This window comes from Onychostruthus taczanowskii, unplaced genomic scaffold, assembly GCF_017590055.1.
Source record: "Onychostruthus taczanowskii isolate IOZ18803 unplaced genomic scaffold, ASM1759005v1 scaffold20, whole genome shotgun sequence".
NCBI lineage: Eukaryota > Metazoa > Chordata > Aves > Passeriformes > Passeridae > Onychostruthus > Onychostruthus taczanowskii.
Window position 1 is genome coordinate 3,542,841 of NW_024499240.1, and position 15,465 is coordinate 3,558,305.

Below are 15,465 nucleotides of genomic sequence, written 5' to 3' on the forward strand. Positions count from 1 at the left end.
CCCATGAACAGCTCTAAATGGCTGTTTACATCAAGTCTTTTGAAAGAGAAAAATATAACCAAAGTGTTGGGGGTTAGGATTTTTCCTTTAGTTACTTCCTCTCAGGGAATTTTCTCCTGTTTGTTGCTAAGAGACAACAATGACTCTTAAGAGAGACACTAAGGATATAGCCAAGGAGACAGGGGATGAGTGCAGCTGGCTTCACACCCCTACCTGCCTGGAAACCCCTGCAGCTCCTGCTACAGCTGTGGAGTTTCATTTGCTACTCTGGGGTTCCAGCCGCCGCCCCGAGGTTCCTGCTGCAGCCCAATTCTCCATCCCGCCGCCGCCATTGCCCCATGAGGGAGATGCGGCCGAGCTCGCGCCACAGCGCCTCCTGCCGGCGCAGGGGAACCAGCGCACCACCCTGCCGGGCCGGAGCCAGCAGCGCCCCTGCCGGCCGAGACCGGAACTGCACGGAAGGGGAAGCGCCCGCAGCGGGAGAAGGCGCCACGGGGCTCTGCTCTGCTGCTGCTGCCAGAGTTGTTGGCTCTTCGTCTTGGTATATGTATCTACATGTGTATATATATTAATAAAGAACTGCTATTCCTTTTCCCATATCTTTGCCTGAAAGCCCCTTAATTTCAAAGTTATAACAATTCGGAGGGAAGGAGGTCATATTTTCCATTACAAGGGAGGTTGCCACCTTCCTCAGCAGACATCTGTCTTTCAAACTGAGAGACAAAGCTGGACAGTTTTCAGGCACTGCTGTCATTCTTAGACTGACATCAATTTCTCACCTGCTGCTTTACAAATCCTCCCATTGGCTTCTAGAATGTATCCTTCATCACAGTAACACCTAAAAGATCCTCTCTCATTGTAACAGTGCTGACTACAAAAGCCTGGAGGGTCACATTCATTAATATCTTCACAGGTCTTGGAGTCATTTGCAAGCTGGTATCCAATAGGACAGGTACACTGAGCTCCAAAAGGTCCTTGAATACATTCATGAGTGCAGCCAGCATTATTGTCAGAGCAGCTTTCCTGATCTGAAGTTGGGTTGGGGAAAGAGATAAACAAATAGTCAATAAATGCTTCCTATGATAAATTTAAGTCTTTACAACTGCATTATTAGCCAAAGCCTTCTACTAAAACAACTGCAGAATCGTCAGTTACGCAGCGTGAGAATGGACTGTGGTCCTTATGCAAAATACAACATACACCGTGCACATTAAGGCACGTAACAACATCGCATGTACTGAATCCCATCAGATGCCAAACAGAGGGCTAAGTATATACAACAACTTTTTCAAAAATAGCTAGAAATATACGAAAATTTTCTGTATCACTCCAATCCTAAAGCTGTATAAATAATAATTTAAAATAGTTTATAATCATACCTGGCTGGGGTTCATCTGAGAATGTGCATTGATTAAAGAGAAGAAGGAGAAAAGAAGGAAAGAAAAAGATTACGTTTAAATCAATTAATAATCAATATAAATACAAATTTTCACTACAAATGAAGTTCTTGATTTTAATAATGATTCTTGAAGTTAAATTTAAAAGAGAATATTAAGGACTGAATCACATTTCATCTGAATATAAAGCATACCATGCTTTAATGAATGTGTCCAGGAATACAAAGTTCATTCCCATGTTATATAAAAATCTAAAGTAAGTGGGAGTCACACTGGAATTCAGAGCACATGATTGGACATAGCAGATGAATTCCACAGTCATAATTATAGCATCTTTTCACTGAAAGCAAGTTCCACTTTGAAATTTGAGCTCAAATTACATTGTGCTCACATTTCTGCCAGAAACATTGTGACATTAAATAGAGCATGCTGAATATTCCATTTCTTTCTGAAGACATGACACATAGTCTACAGTAGATACTTGAAGAGTAACTTACTGCACAATGGGGATTCATCAGCTCCATTAGGACAATCAGCAGAATTATCACATACTTTGCTGAGATTCACACAGATACTGTGCCCTGGACACTGCCACTGCCAGCTGGGGCACCGGAAAGGCTGAGTCGGACAATCTCTCTCATCGCTCATATCCCTGCAGTCGTTATCACCATCACAGATCCACGCTCGATACACACAGTTGCCATTATCACAGCGGAAAAGCGATGGAGGACACGTTCTGGCAGGACACCTGTGATGTTCATCTGAGCCATCTGCACAATCAGCATGGCCATCACATTCCCAGTTATCAGGAACACAACTTCCATCTGATTGACACTGGAATTCATTCTGGTGGCACATCCCTGGTGGTCTTGTAGCTAGAAAAGTGACATTCAACAGCTAAGAAGCGGTTTCAATTTTAGACAGAGAAGCAAAACCACTATGTTCAGTTCATCTCTTATATAACTAGTTACAGTGCTATCAAGAAATGTGTTGCTTTTAGATCAGGCCATAGATTCACAGTCCATCTATAGGACATTTCAAAATGTGACTAATTTAACTTCTACTTTATAATATGGTCAACAAGGCAATTAAATTATTGTTATACTTTGAGTAAACACATATTTATACCTATGTACCTGTCCAAAGCTACAAATAATCAGTTTCTTTCACCACCCTGTGCTGTAGCATTTTAACTAATTTAAGTGTAAAAAATTACTCAACAAAAGTTTCAATCTAATTCTCATGAATACCAGGTTTTTCAGATTAATAGACTTTATTTTACTTTAAAATCCTGAGACTGAAATGCCAAGTAAAACAAAACGTTATAGCCAAAAGGAATGCAAACTGTCCTCTTTGCTTGGACCACCTATTCTTGCCAGCATAATCTGCTTAGTCTACTCCAATATGATTAGAGGGATGAAGCACCTCTCCTATAAGAAAAGACTAAAAGAATTGAAATTGGTCAGCCTGGAAAAGAGTAAGCTTAGAGGTGACGTAATTGTGGCCTTTCTTATAGGCTCCCTTCAGATACCGAAAGATGGGGAGAAAATTTTTACAAGGGCATGTAGTTACAGGACAAAGAGGAATGGCTTCAAACTGAAAGAAAACAGATTTAGATTAGATATCAGGAATAAATTCTTTACAGTGAGGATGGTGAGACACTGGAACAGGTTTTCCAGAGAAAGTGTGGATGCCATATCCCTGGAAGTGTTCAAGACCAGATGCGGTGGGGCTTTGAGCAACCTGGTCTAGTGAAAGATATGTCTGCTCATGGCAGGGGGGTTGAAATTAGATGATTTTTAAGGTTCCTCCCAACCCATGCCATTCTATGATTCTATTATATTCTTGCACTGGAACCTCTGTTTGAAATTCCTGCTCAGGAAAATGACATTAAGACAAGTTTTCCTGAAAAGAATATTAAGATTTCAAGGAGAGTATTTGACATAGCAGATTAAAGGAAATTTCCAGAAGCATCACTCAATAACTGAAGTCTTTCTTTCAGCATCAATATACTTACGGCAGTCAGCCTCGTCTGAGTGATCGTTACAGTCAAAAACACCATCACACTGGTAGTAGGTGCTGATACACTGGTCTCCACTTAGACATTTAAACTCCGTGGCACTGCAGTTATATACTACAAAATTTAAAAATATTGAATGTTATTTATTTATTTATTTTACAAAGCTAGATGGCATCAGATTTTTCCTACAGGTGCTTAAGTCTGATATGGTTTCAATTCCACTGAAGACCATAATTTCCCTGAGGCATAGAAAATGCAGTGACTTTGTAATTCACAGAAAAGAGAGGAAACAGATTTCGGCCCTCCACAAGCAGCCCAGAGAACAAAAGCATTACAAACAGGATTAATTTATGGATAGGTTTATTATGCATTCTGCTGTCTTGGAGCTGGTAATATGAGATCACCAAGGACTCCTTTGGGGGCAAGTGTGAGGAAACAATAAAGAGGCATTCAACAAAGAAAGTTACACTTACTGCAGCCACGCTCATCAGCACCATCTATACAATCTTTGTCTCCATCACAGACATAGAATGGGTCAATACAGCGATGGTCTGGACACTGGAATTGCCTGGGTTCACAAGTACCTGTGAAAGCTATTAAGAATGACAATAAATGTAAATGTGTTTATTTCCTCTCTTCTGGAATCAGCATATTGCTGAGAAAGTAGAAAAACATTATCCCTAACTTGCAGCATATAATACAGCAACTAGCAATCATATAAATTATAAGTACTAATAAATTAATATCAGGTAATTTTTCATTCATATGTAGGCTTGGGCTCATGGAAAATAAACAAAAGATTCCACGTAGTGATAAATAACCCAAAAGAAAGTATATTAAAAAATCTACTATCTTACTTCTGGTAAAAACTTCCAGCCTAGGTTAGCTGGCTACACCATTAGCCATCAGTGAGATCACTCATGAAGTAGGTGTTTAGAACATCTCAGCTTTAACTGCTTTTTGCTAATTACAGTATATGACATTATGCAACACCATGATTACGATTATCACATTTGCCCCTTTTAATTTTTTTAAGTATTTCTCTGCATTCTACCTGGCCCTGGAACTTCAAATTAGACAAGTTTTCCACATCTAAGGACTACAAAATATCAGTCTAAATTAGATACTAGTCCTTTTTTCCCAATTTCATTTATCATCCTTATACCAACAGATATATCTATAAAGATATGTACAGTTGACTATAAAAACAACAGTCACGATACTCACTGCAGTTTTTTTCATCTGAGCCATCACCACAATCATTATCAGTATCACACAGCCAGATTCTTGGAACACATCTTCTATTATCACAGGTGAACTGGGTTGCAAGGCATGAAGAGGGTTCTTGTGTAGGACAATGCAATTCATCACTGCCATCAAAACAGTCAGTATGTTTATCACAATGCCAGCGACCCGGGATACACTGTCCGCTGGCACAGGTAAAAGCTGAAGAAGCACAAGTATTGTCTGAATAAAAAAAAAAAAAAGTCTTTATAAAGATCTCCAAAACTTGCCTTTCCTGCAACAGCTATCAGTACATTCACTACACTTAGAGAATGTACTAAAATATGCATCAAATTGCACATGGCTTAGAATTAAAATGTCTGTTATGCAACATGCTACAGAACTGAACAGAATACTTACAAGCTTATTTAAACTGCAAGAAGCAATAAAAAATTAAACAGTTAAGCACTCCACAACAATCTAAAGAACAAGAAAAGGAACTTCTTCTAGTAGCCATTTGCTTTATACTTTTCCCCAAGAGATATTCCAGTTATTCTAAAATGGCCCATTAATAAGAAACAGTTTACACCTCAGTCATACTAGTTAGTCCTGTGCATTAAGGAGCACATTTTACTACTCTGTCCTATTTTCTTGTTCATGATTTAAAAGAATTAACTCTGAAGAAGCACCAGATATGTCATAAACGCCTCTTTGATATCTTCAGTATCTTATTCTCTCTTCCATGCCTTATCAACTGTTATTATCCCACTGTTCTTTCAATTTACTTGAAAAACAAAATACTTTGTGTGAGACACTTTAGTGTAAAACCAGGAAATGAACCAATGTGCTTTTAATTTACTTAACTGTTAAAATCCAGATGCAACAAATAGATCAGCATTGCCCAAATATTACAAAAACCAAATCTTATATTCTGATGTTAAGTGAAATACAAGGTGCTGCTTTAATCTTAGAGGAAGGTTAGGCAATATATATGGTTTTGTTATTTTTCTTATGGTGCTATTTTTTAAGTGTCTTCATCTTTACTAAGATGGCTTGTTCCTCTCCATGCATCCAAATTAGATAAGCTATTGATATTCCAATATCTTTCAAAATTTACAAAAAAATAAGAAGACAACATTTTTCTGTAGAAAATAAATTTTTGTTACTCTGTAAATTGAATTTTTAAAATAGCAAGACATTAATATTTTCATGCATTGTTTAGCTGGCTTGTACTGAATCCTATATTACTATGATATAATTTCCAAAGTAACTAATTATATTCCAAGTAATTTCCAAAGTAACTAATTTCCCAGGAAGATTTCAGGATTTATTCACAGATGCAACCCTAAAAAATTGGAGCTTATTCCAATGAAGCCATACTGACTCATTGAATTTCCTGAACTGCAAACAAGGAACACTAACTGAAGTATTACTTACTTAAAGAACCACAGTTTTGCTCATCACTGTTATCATGGCAGTCATCAACACCATCACACTGATAGTATCGAGGCACACATCTTCCATTGCCACAGGAAAATGAGTAAGAGCCACACTGCAGAGTGGGTGGCTCATTGGATGGATCTTCAACGCATGTCAGTTGATTTGGAGCCAGCTTCATGCCATAAGGACACCCACAAACTCTCTGAAAGTTTGGTACTGGGAAGCAGAAATGGCTGCAGTCTCCATTGGGATTTGTTCCTCTATTACAGTAGTTGGAGCCTTAAATAGTGATAGAGAAGATCAATGCACACACTACATATAACATCTTGGGAACTATTAAAACTGCACAATAACTGTAAAAAAAGTGCTGTAGTAAGTCCTGGTTTTGCATACACTGCACAATAAGGTCAAGCTCATTGACAGCAAGAGTAGCAGTAACATAAAAGAAGTGTTGTATTCCATATACTCCTCCTGACATAAATGTTTATGGAAGACGAAAACATACTATTAAATTTCATCCAATTTTCTGACAATACTCAGCAACTGTCTGGAAATAAGTATACTACCACAAAAGACAACCTCTGTCTGATCAAGGCTGCGAGACCAAATCCAATCTTCTGATACCAAGTAGTCAGTGAACTTTAGATTTAATGATATGTTTGATGAATGTATTGGCTGTTTCAGAAAATTAACTACAATACCAAATCCTTGGCTTAGATCATACAATCGCACAGAATTTGAGAAAATAAGAAAATAAGAAAAAATTACTGATTTATACATAGTAGTTACTTGCAAAATAGTAATTTGATTAATAAACGTTTACCCAATTCCTCAAAATAAATAACTTATTTAAATAAAACTTCTGCCAGAAAAGGAGAAATACAAAGTTGTAGATGGTGATACAACTGCATAAAACACAATGGAATAATTTAATTTTGTTCAGTTGTTAAGTACAGTAACAGGAGGGGTAGAGGGAAATTGCATCCAATCACAAAGCAGTGACTGGATGCAATAAAACAATGGATTTAAACAACTACAAGTAAACAACATGTGATTGTAAGTGCCTGTGCTGCCTCCTGTGCATGTCACTTATGATTCAGTGAAGCCATTCATAGAATTGAAACTGGAAATCTGCTGTCCTGACATTTTGTCTCTTATTCCCTATTTCACATCCTCCCTGTGCAGAAGAAAGGGGCTCACCTATTTGGGAATGAGCGTCGTATGCTTTAACATGCATAATGTTACTAATGCCCCTCCTAATAATAGTCATTTCTCCTCCATCAGACTTCCTTACTCGAACTATTCCACCAAGTCTCCAATCAGTGAAATAGGCATAACCTGTTTTGAAAAATATTTAACATATTATATAGATATGGCATAAAAGATCAAGTATCATAAAAAAACTTTAGAAGACTTTTCATGAAAATTTAACCATTTTTCATAATTGTTTCATGAAAAAGACAAAAGGACCTTCACCACTTACAATGCTGCAAAGTGAGCCTTCAGTCACAGGCAGACATAACTTAGGGAAGCCTTCTCAAATTTTACTGAAATTGACACATAGCAAACCCAACTAGAATTACAAATTCCAAGGCAATTTTAAGTAATTCATTAAAAACTAGTTCACAGAAAATTTTAGAGCATTTTTGAAGATATTTTTATACACGATCAAAAAGGGTCACATACTGACATCTTTCTTCAGACACAACATAAATCCAGTAATAAACTTTACGTATAATTATTAGAAAGCCTGAAGTGTTGACCATCTCTGGAGTGGTAATTCACTTTGTTCAGCATGAATAGCTCACCTTGGAAGCTATAATTAGTACAGCATATCTGACTTGTTGCACTACATTAATTACTTGACCTATCTAAAACTATTTAAAAATAAATATACATAAAACCAGTTCTAAAAACAAGCAAGAACTACTAAATACATATTTTTGGTAGAAACGTTCAAGAGTGCTTTTTGGGAAAACCAGTATTACAAAATCTCTGTCAATTTATGGCACAAACTCACAGATAACCATATGAAAAGAAAAATCTGTGATAATGATATTTTTCAGTGCCAGACTTACCTCCAAAAATTGTAAGGCCGAATGGGTGAGTCATCTGAGTAATATGTTCAAGAGTCCGTCTGTCCAGCCCATCAAAGGTGCTGTGCTCAATTTTATCAAAAAAAGCATCCACCCAGTACAACCTCAGAGAACTAGAAATAATGAAAATGTTATATTTTTTTAAGTGACATTATGTCCATTACGAAGCACTAGCATTTTCTTAAATAATAATATTCAACCTACAATTGAGCTATTGGGGTGTGTGGGGAGGGATTCTGAGAAAACCTTACATTTTAAGGCTTTTCAACCAATTGAAAGATAAGGTCTTCAAGAAAAGAATGCCAGTGCACGCAATCTGACATCATTACTTTATTTTTACTCCCTAACAGTTTAAAGGAAGTAACATGTTTGCCCAAAAAAGCCTCTCTGTCTTCTGTGTTGCCCTCACCTCCAGTCAATGGCGAGGCCATTGGGCCAGCCTAGCGTTGTATTGACAATTGGCAAGGCATGGGATCCATCGCTCCAGGCCCTCATGACTTTTGCCGGACGGAACCAATCTGTCCAGAATATATACCTGAAAGGACACATGTCAGAAGACACATAAACTAAATTATATAATGTGATTAAACAGAACAAACATTTGAAAGAGCACTAACACTTTTCTTTGTATCACATCCTTCACATAACAGAAAAAAATACCATTTTGTGTTGTCACTCTCCTCAATTGGCAGTAGCATCGACAATTTGTATTTATCCTGTATACAACCACCAGAATCTTTGGAAGTAGTTTGGTCTTTTAGATATAAAATATCCATTACTTGGTTAAAATTGTTAAGGTTCTTATGTAATTACTGATAGAGAAATAGACGCAATCAAAAATACATCTTCCACATGAATGCTACAAAGATTTTTGTCCTGATCCATTTAACTTATGCTTACAGTCAAAGAGTTGAAGTTAATATTAAATAATTTTATAAAGCAGCAAACAAAAAATGTTGGGATATCCAAGGATCCAGGTTCAAGATTATTATTATGAGATGACTCAAAATACTCATGAAAAATCAGTATCCAAGAATCAAGAAATTCAGTAGTACAACATTATGAAGCCAAACTGCCTTGGCATTGGCAAAGAACACAGAGTATGGAATTTGAAAGTACGCATTTCCTGTGAAAGAAACACTGCCTTGGCATTGGCAAAGAACACAGAGTATGGAATTTGAAAGTAAGCATTTCCATCAAAAAAAAAAGCAGGGCTTTATTTTGTGTATGGAGTCACATATTTTAAGGTCTGTAATCCAGGACATCATCAAATGCTACAGACAGTAGTATCCCATATGGTTCAAATAAAGAAACTCAGAGAGATAAAACTACAGAACCAATGCTAGCAGTCTGGGAATTGAAAGTATATTAAAAACAATTTGGCAAACTCCAACTTTCAACTACGAGAAGTAGCTTTGTGAGTGATACAAAGAAACAAGTTCTTTTGCCTTTTTATCAATGAACAGGAGTAAAATGAAAAAGGCATAGTGCTTTTAAAGAGAGTTCTTTTGAGTGCTTCTGTCATGTGGAATTTCTCTCACCATGCCCTTTCCTCTGAATGCTGAATCCTAGGCTGGAATAAAACAAACGAAATAAAGACAAGACAACTGAAAAGAGATGGTATTTTGAAAAGAGCAAAAACCCAGAACCAGATGTAAATCTAATCTCATCAGTTCTGTTTAAATCATGAATTTGTACATATAGTTTAAAATGAGAATCTAAACTTACCCAATAACAGGATGAACCACTATTGAACGAGGATTATTTAAATTCTGAACAATAGCTCTCCTGGATTTATCTGCCAGCCTCATCACACTAATGCTCCTGTATCGAGGATCTGTCCAGTAGAGGTTCTTTGAGATCCAGTCAAAAGCTAAATCTTCAACACTTTCCACTCTGTTAGCAGTCAAGATCTCTCTTCCTAGAATTTATAACACACATAATGATTGCAAACGTTTAGGAACAGGAGAAATAACATCAGTGTAGTATTCTATTGACAAAACTTGTGGTTCCACTTGGTAAAAATGCTACCTCTGTGCTACTTAATATAAAGACCAATAACCAAGGGGAGGGAGGGGTGCCCTTTGCTCTAGACAAAGAAGGTGCATGTCCACAAGCACAACTGGAAAAGAGGGGAAATAGAGACTAGCCAAAGGTCAGAGAAAATTCTGTCACTAAGTTTACACTGAGGGTTTTACAAATGAAGGTCAGTAAGGTCAGTGCAGTAACGACACCTTGCTCAATAGCCAGACTTTACCTACTCTTTGCATAGTAATGGTCAGCTGCAGTCTACCATTAACCTGACCCAAGGCAGCAAGCAAGTGCAGAAGACTATATGCTGACATTTGATCATCATTATAAATTAGAGAGAAACATTCTTTACACTAGCATAAATAGGATTTCCAAAAATCTCACGAAGTTAATCTGCACTACAGTATCATAGAAAACATCCTGCTCTCCAGATAGGGAAATTAGAATAGAAACACATAGTTTCATACTAGTGAACAGCATACTTGTCTGCATAAACAGACTGGTGAGGGCAAATACCAGTTGTGAGAAGTACTAAAAATAGTTCATTCCCAAATACATTCAGCAAGTTTGTCAAACAACAAGAGGATTCAACAAGCTTAATATGATTGTACAAACATTTCTGAGAAACTTTTCCAGGTTACTGGGGTCACACTGAGATTTATCTGTATATCTCATAATGTGACTTTAAACTATTTTTTTTACAAAAATATATATTACAGTCTCCTTACCATAATTACTCTGCAATTCCCAAGCATGATTCTCACCTGAACCATCAGTTTTCTGTTTATAGATCATGTCTTTACTTGTGTCTGAAAAAAAAATTGTGTCATCCTGAGCAGAGAAGTCAATTCCAACGAAGTATGAAGGGCTCCCTGTTACAGGTATGATCACATCTTCCTGGGTGGAGAGATTGAATGGAATTCCCCGCACTGCCGTCTGTGATGAAAACAGCAGAAACTGTCGCACAGCTGTGAAAGGAAAAATCAGACACAGGCTTTAGTCACTCACAAGGGGAGACACTGGAGCATTAAGAAAACCTTTGTTTTATTTTGACAACACTAATAGCCTGGAAGTAGGAAAAAGAAGAATGAGAAAATGGATTTAAATACTGACAAGACATAAAAACTGAGGAAGAAAATCAAAACCCAATCCAGAATATTAGGTGATGTGGTCAAGTATTCTACTTTCATTGTAACTGTGGTTCTTAGACACTTTTAAAGCAAACATGCCTATGGAAGCAGAAATCGTTTTCTGTACTCTTCTCTTTATAATAATCTATTAAAAATAACTCACAGGCTTTGTCAAGCCACCATAAAACTAGACAATACCTGGGGTAGCCAGATAAATGAATGGCCAAATAGTAAAGTTATAGACAACATAATATGACATACTTTGTCAGTAGACAGTCATAGTAAATGTGCATCAGTGACAATTCTGACCTCAAACAGGAAGCAGAAGATTGCTGATGGAAACACACAGCTCTGAAACTGTATCTATTATTCTTGCCATGTGTTCAAAGGGAGATAGGCCAACCTAATCTGCACAGTACTGCATAGGAAAGCACTCTTATATGCTCAAAATAATGCAAAATCTGTGTATTAGCAAGCATTTATGCTTGATTTCAGGATTAAGAGCTCAATCACACAGCTGTCTGCATATATTCCATATATTCCATTTCCATTTAACTCAAAATCCTCATTAAAGGAGGTGAGTTTAAGTTGTGATTTGAAATTAACATCAGCAGAAATTACTAAATTTAAAGCTGTCGAAAAGAGTTGTGGTGAAAAGACAAAAAGTCCTCAGTATATTGGAGCTACTGAAGAGAGGAAAGATGTTCTAGAAACAGCTCTAGAGCTAATGGAGTAGCTTTACTTCCAATAATTGTAGGCATTTTCTTACCAACACAATGTCGTCCATCCACGTGTAGGTCAAAGCCCAGGATACACCTACAGCGATAACCTAGGCCATCATTATCTGTTTTGTGGCTGAGAACACAGACCTGTTCACATCCCCCATTATTGCTTCCACAAGGATTTCTTACTGGAAAATAATACAGATAGAATTATAACTTCCTGTTAACTGAATGGCATCATTATCTTGATTTTTCAGGATTATCTCCAACATCCACAACAAATTGTGTAGATCATGTGAGAGTTACATCACTGGACAATATACCCCACCAGTTCTACTGTGGAATACACCAAAATCACACCAGAGGTAACCATCATTAAGGAATTCAGCTTATACAGAGACAGCACACAGAATTAAGGCCATAATTTGGGAGATAGTCTTCTGCACACAGACCTATTTCAGAACTATATCTCACAGAATTAATAGAATAATGGTAGCCTTTTCACTGCATTCATTGCAGTGTTGAGAAAAAAAAGTCCTAAACACCAATACTACTCAAACCCAAAGGTTTGACTCCACCAAGTATCAATCTATTTATAAAGCTCCCCCTACTCTTGAATGTTGCATTTGACAGTTCATCAGCTACAGGTGCTGGATGAAACAACTGGGTGATAAAAATCAGCCCAGTTTTACAATACAAATGTATGTATCATAATTACAGCTCCTTACAGCAAAGTAAAAGTCTTATAATTTTACCAACCAGTTTTTGGTAACATACTCCCTAAATCTCCCTTCATAATCTACTAATGGTCTTACCAAATGGCTGCCTGGCAGCATGGTAAACTGTCACTCCATAAGGTCTCAGTGAAGATTGGTAGATCACTTGAGGGTTAGACTCTGAAAATTTGTTAGCTTTCACCACTGCCATTTTGGTCCAATCAGTGAAATAAACACTGTGTTCAAATAAAGTGATTCCATAGGGATGAGGAATCAGTGAGCCTCCATGAGCTACTGTTTTCCTGTTATAAAGATGATTTAACATTATTTACCAAACAATAACATTATTAACAGAAGAAAGGATACAGTAATTTTAATTCATTCACTGATTTTTAACAGAGAAGCTACTAAAGTACAAATGAAAAAGATCAAACGAACTGAAGAGAAAAAGCTGAACATACACAGTGCATCAATCTAAAGGATACGGCAGTGAAAACAGACAAGTGTTAGCAAATTCCAAGAAAATACAGCGAGTAAAGATGAGAGGAGAAAAGATACCAACATTAATTTTATAATTTAGTAATAAAAAATACATTGAATAATAGACCTGTCAAATAAGCAAAAGCCTGTTTTTCAAGTCAATACATAGAAGGTATGCTAAAGAGGACATTTTTTTCCTAGTTTTGAGTAACTTATACTAACCAGAGATACAGAGATAAGCAGGCTTCTAAACAACACTTGCTGCAAGACACAGTCCCATAAAAACTCAAGGACTCCCTTCTTGCATGCTGTGATTTAGTCTCCCCAGCATCATAATAAGGTGAAGGATGACTTAATTTTTGACAGCAAAGATTTATAAAACGTAAGAAAAGCATTTAACACCTATCACATAAATTAGTGCTTTAAGTGGGATAGTTCATATAAATTCATTCATGAAAAAAAGTGCAAAGAAATTATGATGGAAAATAATGAATATAATTGAAAAATAATAAAAAGCAAATGCTCTAAAAAATGTGTACTGTACTGGTGGACTATAAAATGTACATTATAACATAAGGGCAAGAGGCATTCAAGGTCGAAAAAGAGCAAAGAATAATGAATTACAGAATGTCTAGAAGTAGCATGACACCATAGAGACAAAGGTGCATCACATTCATTATGTTGTAATTTTCATCCTTTATGCATCTCGTTTTGTTAGAGAAATCTTTTTTTGAACTAGACATAAAATAATCAGTGTATCTGTAGCCTGCAAGGAATAATATTTCACCTACCTTTGAAGTCCATCATAAGTTACAGTCTCAATGTAATCAAACCGGCTGTCAACCCAGTAGAGCCTCTTTGACACAATATCCAGGGTTATTCCAGCAGGCCAGCCTAATTTCGTTTTTATCAAATCCTGACGATTTGTGCCATCCATGAAGGCCCTTTCCACTTTAGGATCACCAGACAGACTGTCCCAGTCTGAGAAAAACAAATAACTATAAAGAGATAAAAAAGAAAAAAGGTCACATTTCCTTGAGATTTTATAAGAAACCCCAGCATTTCACATGGAATTTAAAACCAGCACCCTTGCAGAACAGAATTTGTTTCTGCCATATTATGAAAACATACTTTATACATTCTAAACAAAAAGTAATTTTCATTTTCTTTTATAGAATAAATCCATAAAGAAGCATGCTTTCACCCAAAAGACCTCAGAAGTACTAGTTTTCCTTATTAAATCACAGGCTTAAGTTTACTGCCAGAAAAAAAAATAATGACAAATAGTTGCAATCATGAAAGCAGCAGCCACGATTACAAGTTGCATGAAATTCCCCTTCCCATTCTCTGAAGATCCATGTTTTCATGGTTCACATATACTTCTGAAGCATATGGATTAGGAGACACTAATTTTCCTGGCTTCATTCCATCTCTTTATTTCAGATAGTAGGGGAACTGTGGGTGCTACCATAACTGAAATCTTTAAGGATAATACTCCTCTGCAGGGCAATTCCACAGGTGCCATTTTCAGTGTGGCTCATGCACACAGAACTCCAGTCATGAAACAGATTTCCACACGTTATAAATAAATGCATTGCACAGTCCTCTCATAAATTAAGGTGCAGAATAGGTTAGGATAGAATGTAAATGTCCAAAATATTTTATATCTGATTCCAAAATGCCCACTCTTGCTGTTTCCTAGCTGTTTTCAATTTACATGGGGATAAGGGAATTTCTGACGTCTTTTACCATTATCTGATAAATATCACTTACCCAACAGTTGGATCAAGTGCTATTCCTCTAGGATTTCCAAGATTTTCAGCAATAAGAGTCACACGGTTTGTTCCATCCAAGTTAACCATATCTATTCTGTTCACACTGGTCTCAACCACATATAGCTTATTGTTAACCCAATCCACTGCTAGATTTTCAGGTGTGTCAACTGAAATATTTAAAACTTCTTGGAAATCAGAGCCATCAATATTAATAGAAAAAACCTGAAAACAATACAAATATTGTCAGTACCCACATGATGTTTTGAATCACAAGTCACGTGGTATTTGTCTTTTATCATCGCATTGATCACCAATCCACAACTATATCTGTATCTGCCAGCAGATACAAGCAAGTTACCCTCTAAGTTATTCCTTAGGTAAGGATTTTTTGCAAAAATCTGGAAACTAATGCAAACATTATAGAAGGCTTGCCT

The 15,465-nt window shown here is 36.7% G+C and overlaps 1 protein-coding gene across 1 annotated transcript in view; it reads right to left on the reverse strand.

Moving 5' to 3' along the window:
• Positions 1–15,465, reverse strand: part of LRP2 (LDL receptor related protein 2) — a 112,671-nt gene that overhangs the window by 61,054 nt on the left and 36,152 nt on the right. The window contains exons 12-26 of the mRNA XM_041403338.1: positions 15,030–15,253; positions 14,048–14,254; positions 12,876–13,078; positions 12,108–12,248; positions 10,973–11,176; positions 9,906–10,098; positions 8,587–8,712; positions 8,160–8,290; positions 7,282–7,419; positions 6,079–6,360; positions 4,645–4,884; positions 3,891–4,010; positions 3,415–3,531; positions 1,895–2,272; positions 780–1,028 (exon numbers count right to left, since the gene is read on the reverse strand). Of these exons, the coding sequence (XP_041259272.1) occupies positions 780–1,028; positions 1,895–2,272; positions 3,415–3,531; positions 3,891–4,010; positions 4,645–4,884; positions 6,079–6,360; positions 7,282–7,419; positions 8,160–8,290; positions 8,587–8,712; positions 9,906–10,098; positions 10,973–11,176; positions 12,108–12,248; positions 12,876–13,078; positions 14,048–14,254; positions 15,030–15,253 (2,953 nt within the window). The remainder of the gene's footprint in view (positions 1–779; positions 1,029–1,894; positions 2,273–3,414; positions 3,532–3,890; positions 4,011–4,644; positions 4,885–6,078; positions 6,361–7,281; positions 7,420–8,159; positions 8,291–8,586; positions 8,713–9,905; positions 10,099–10,972; positions 11,177–12,107; positions 12,249–12,875; positions 13,079–14,047; positions 14,255–15,029; positions 15,254–15,465) is intronic.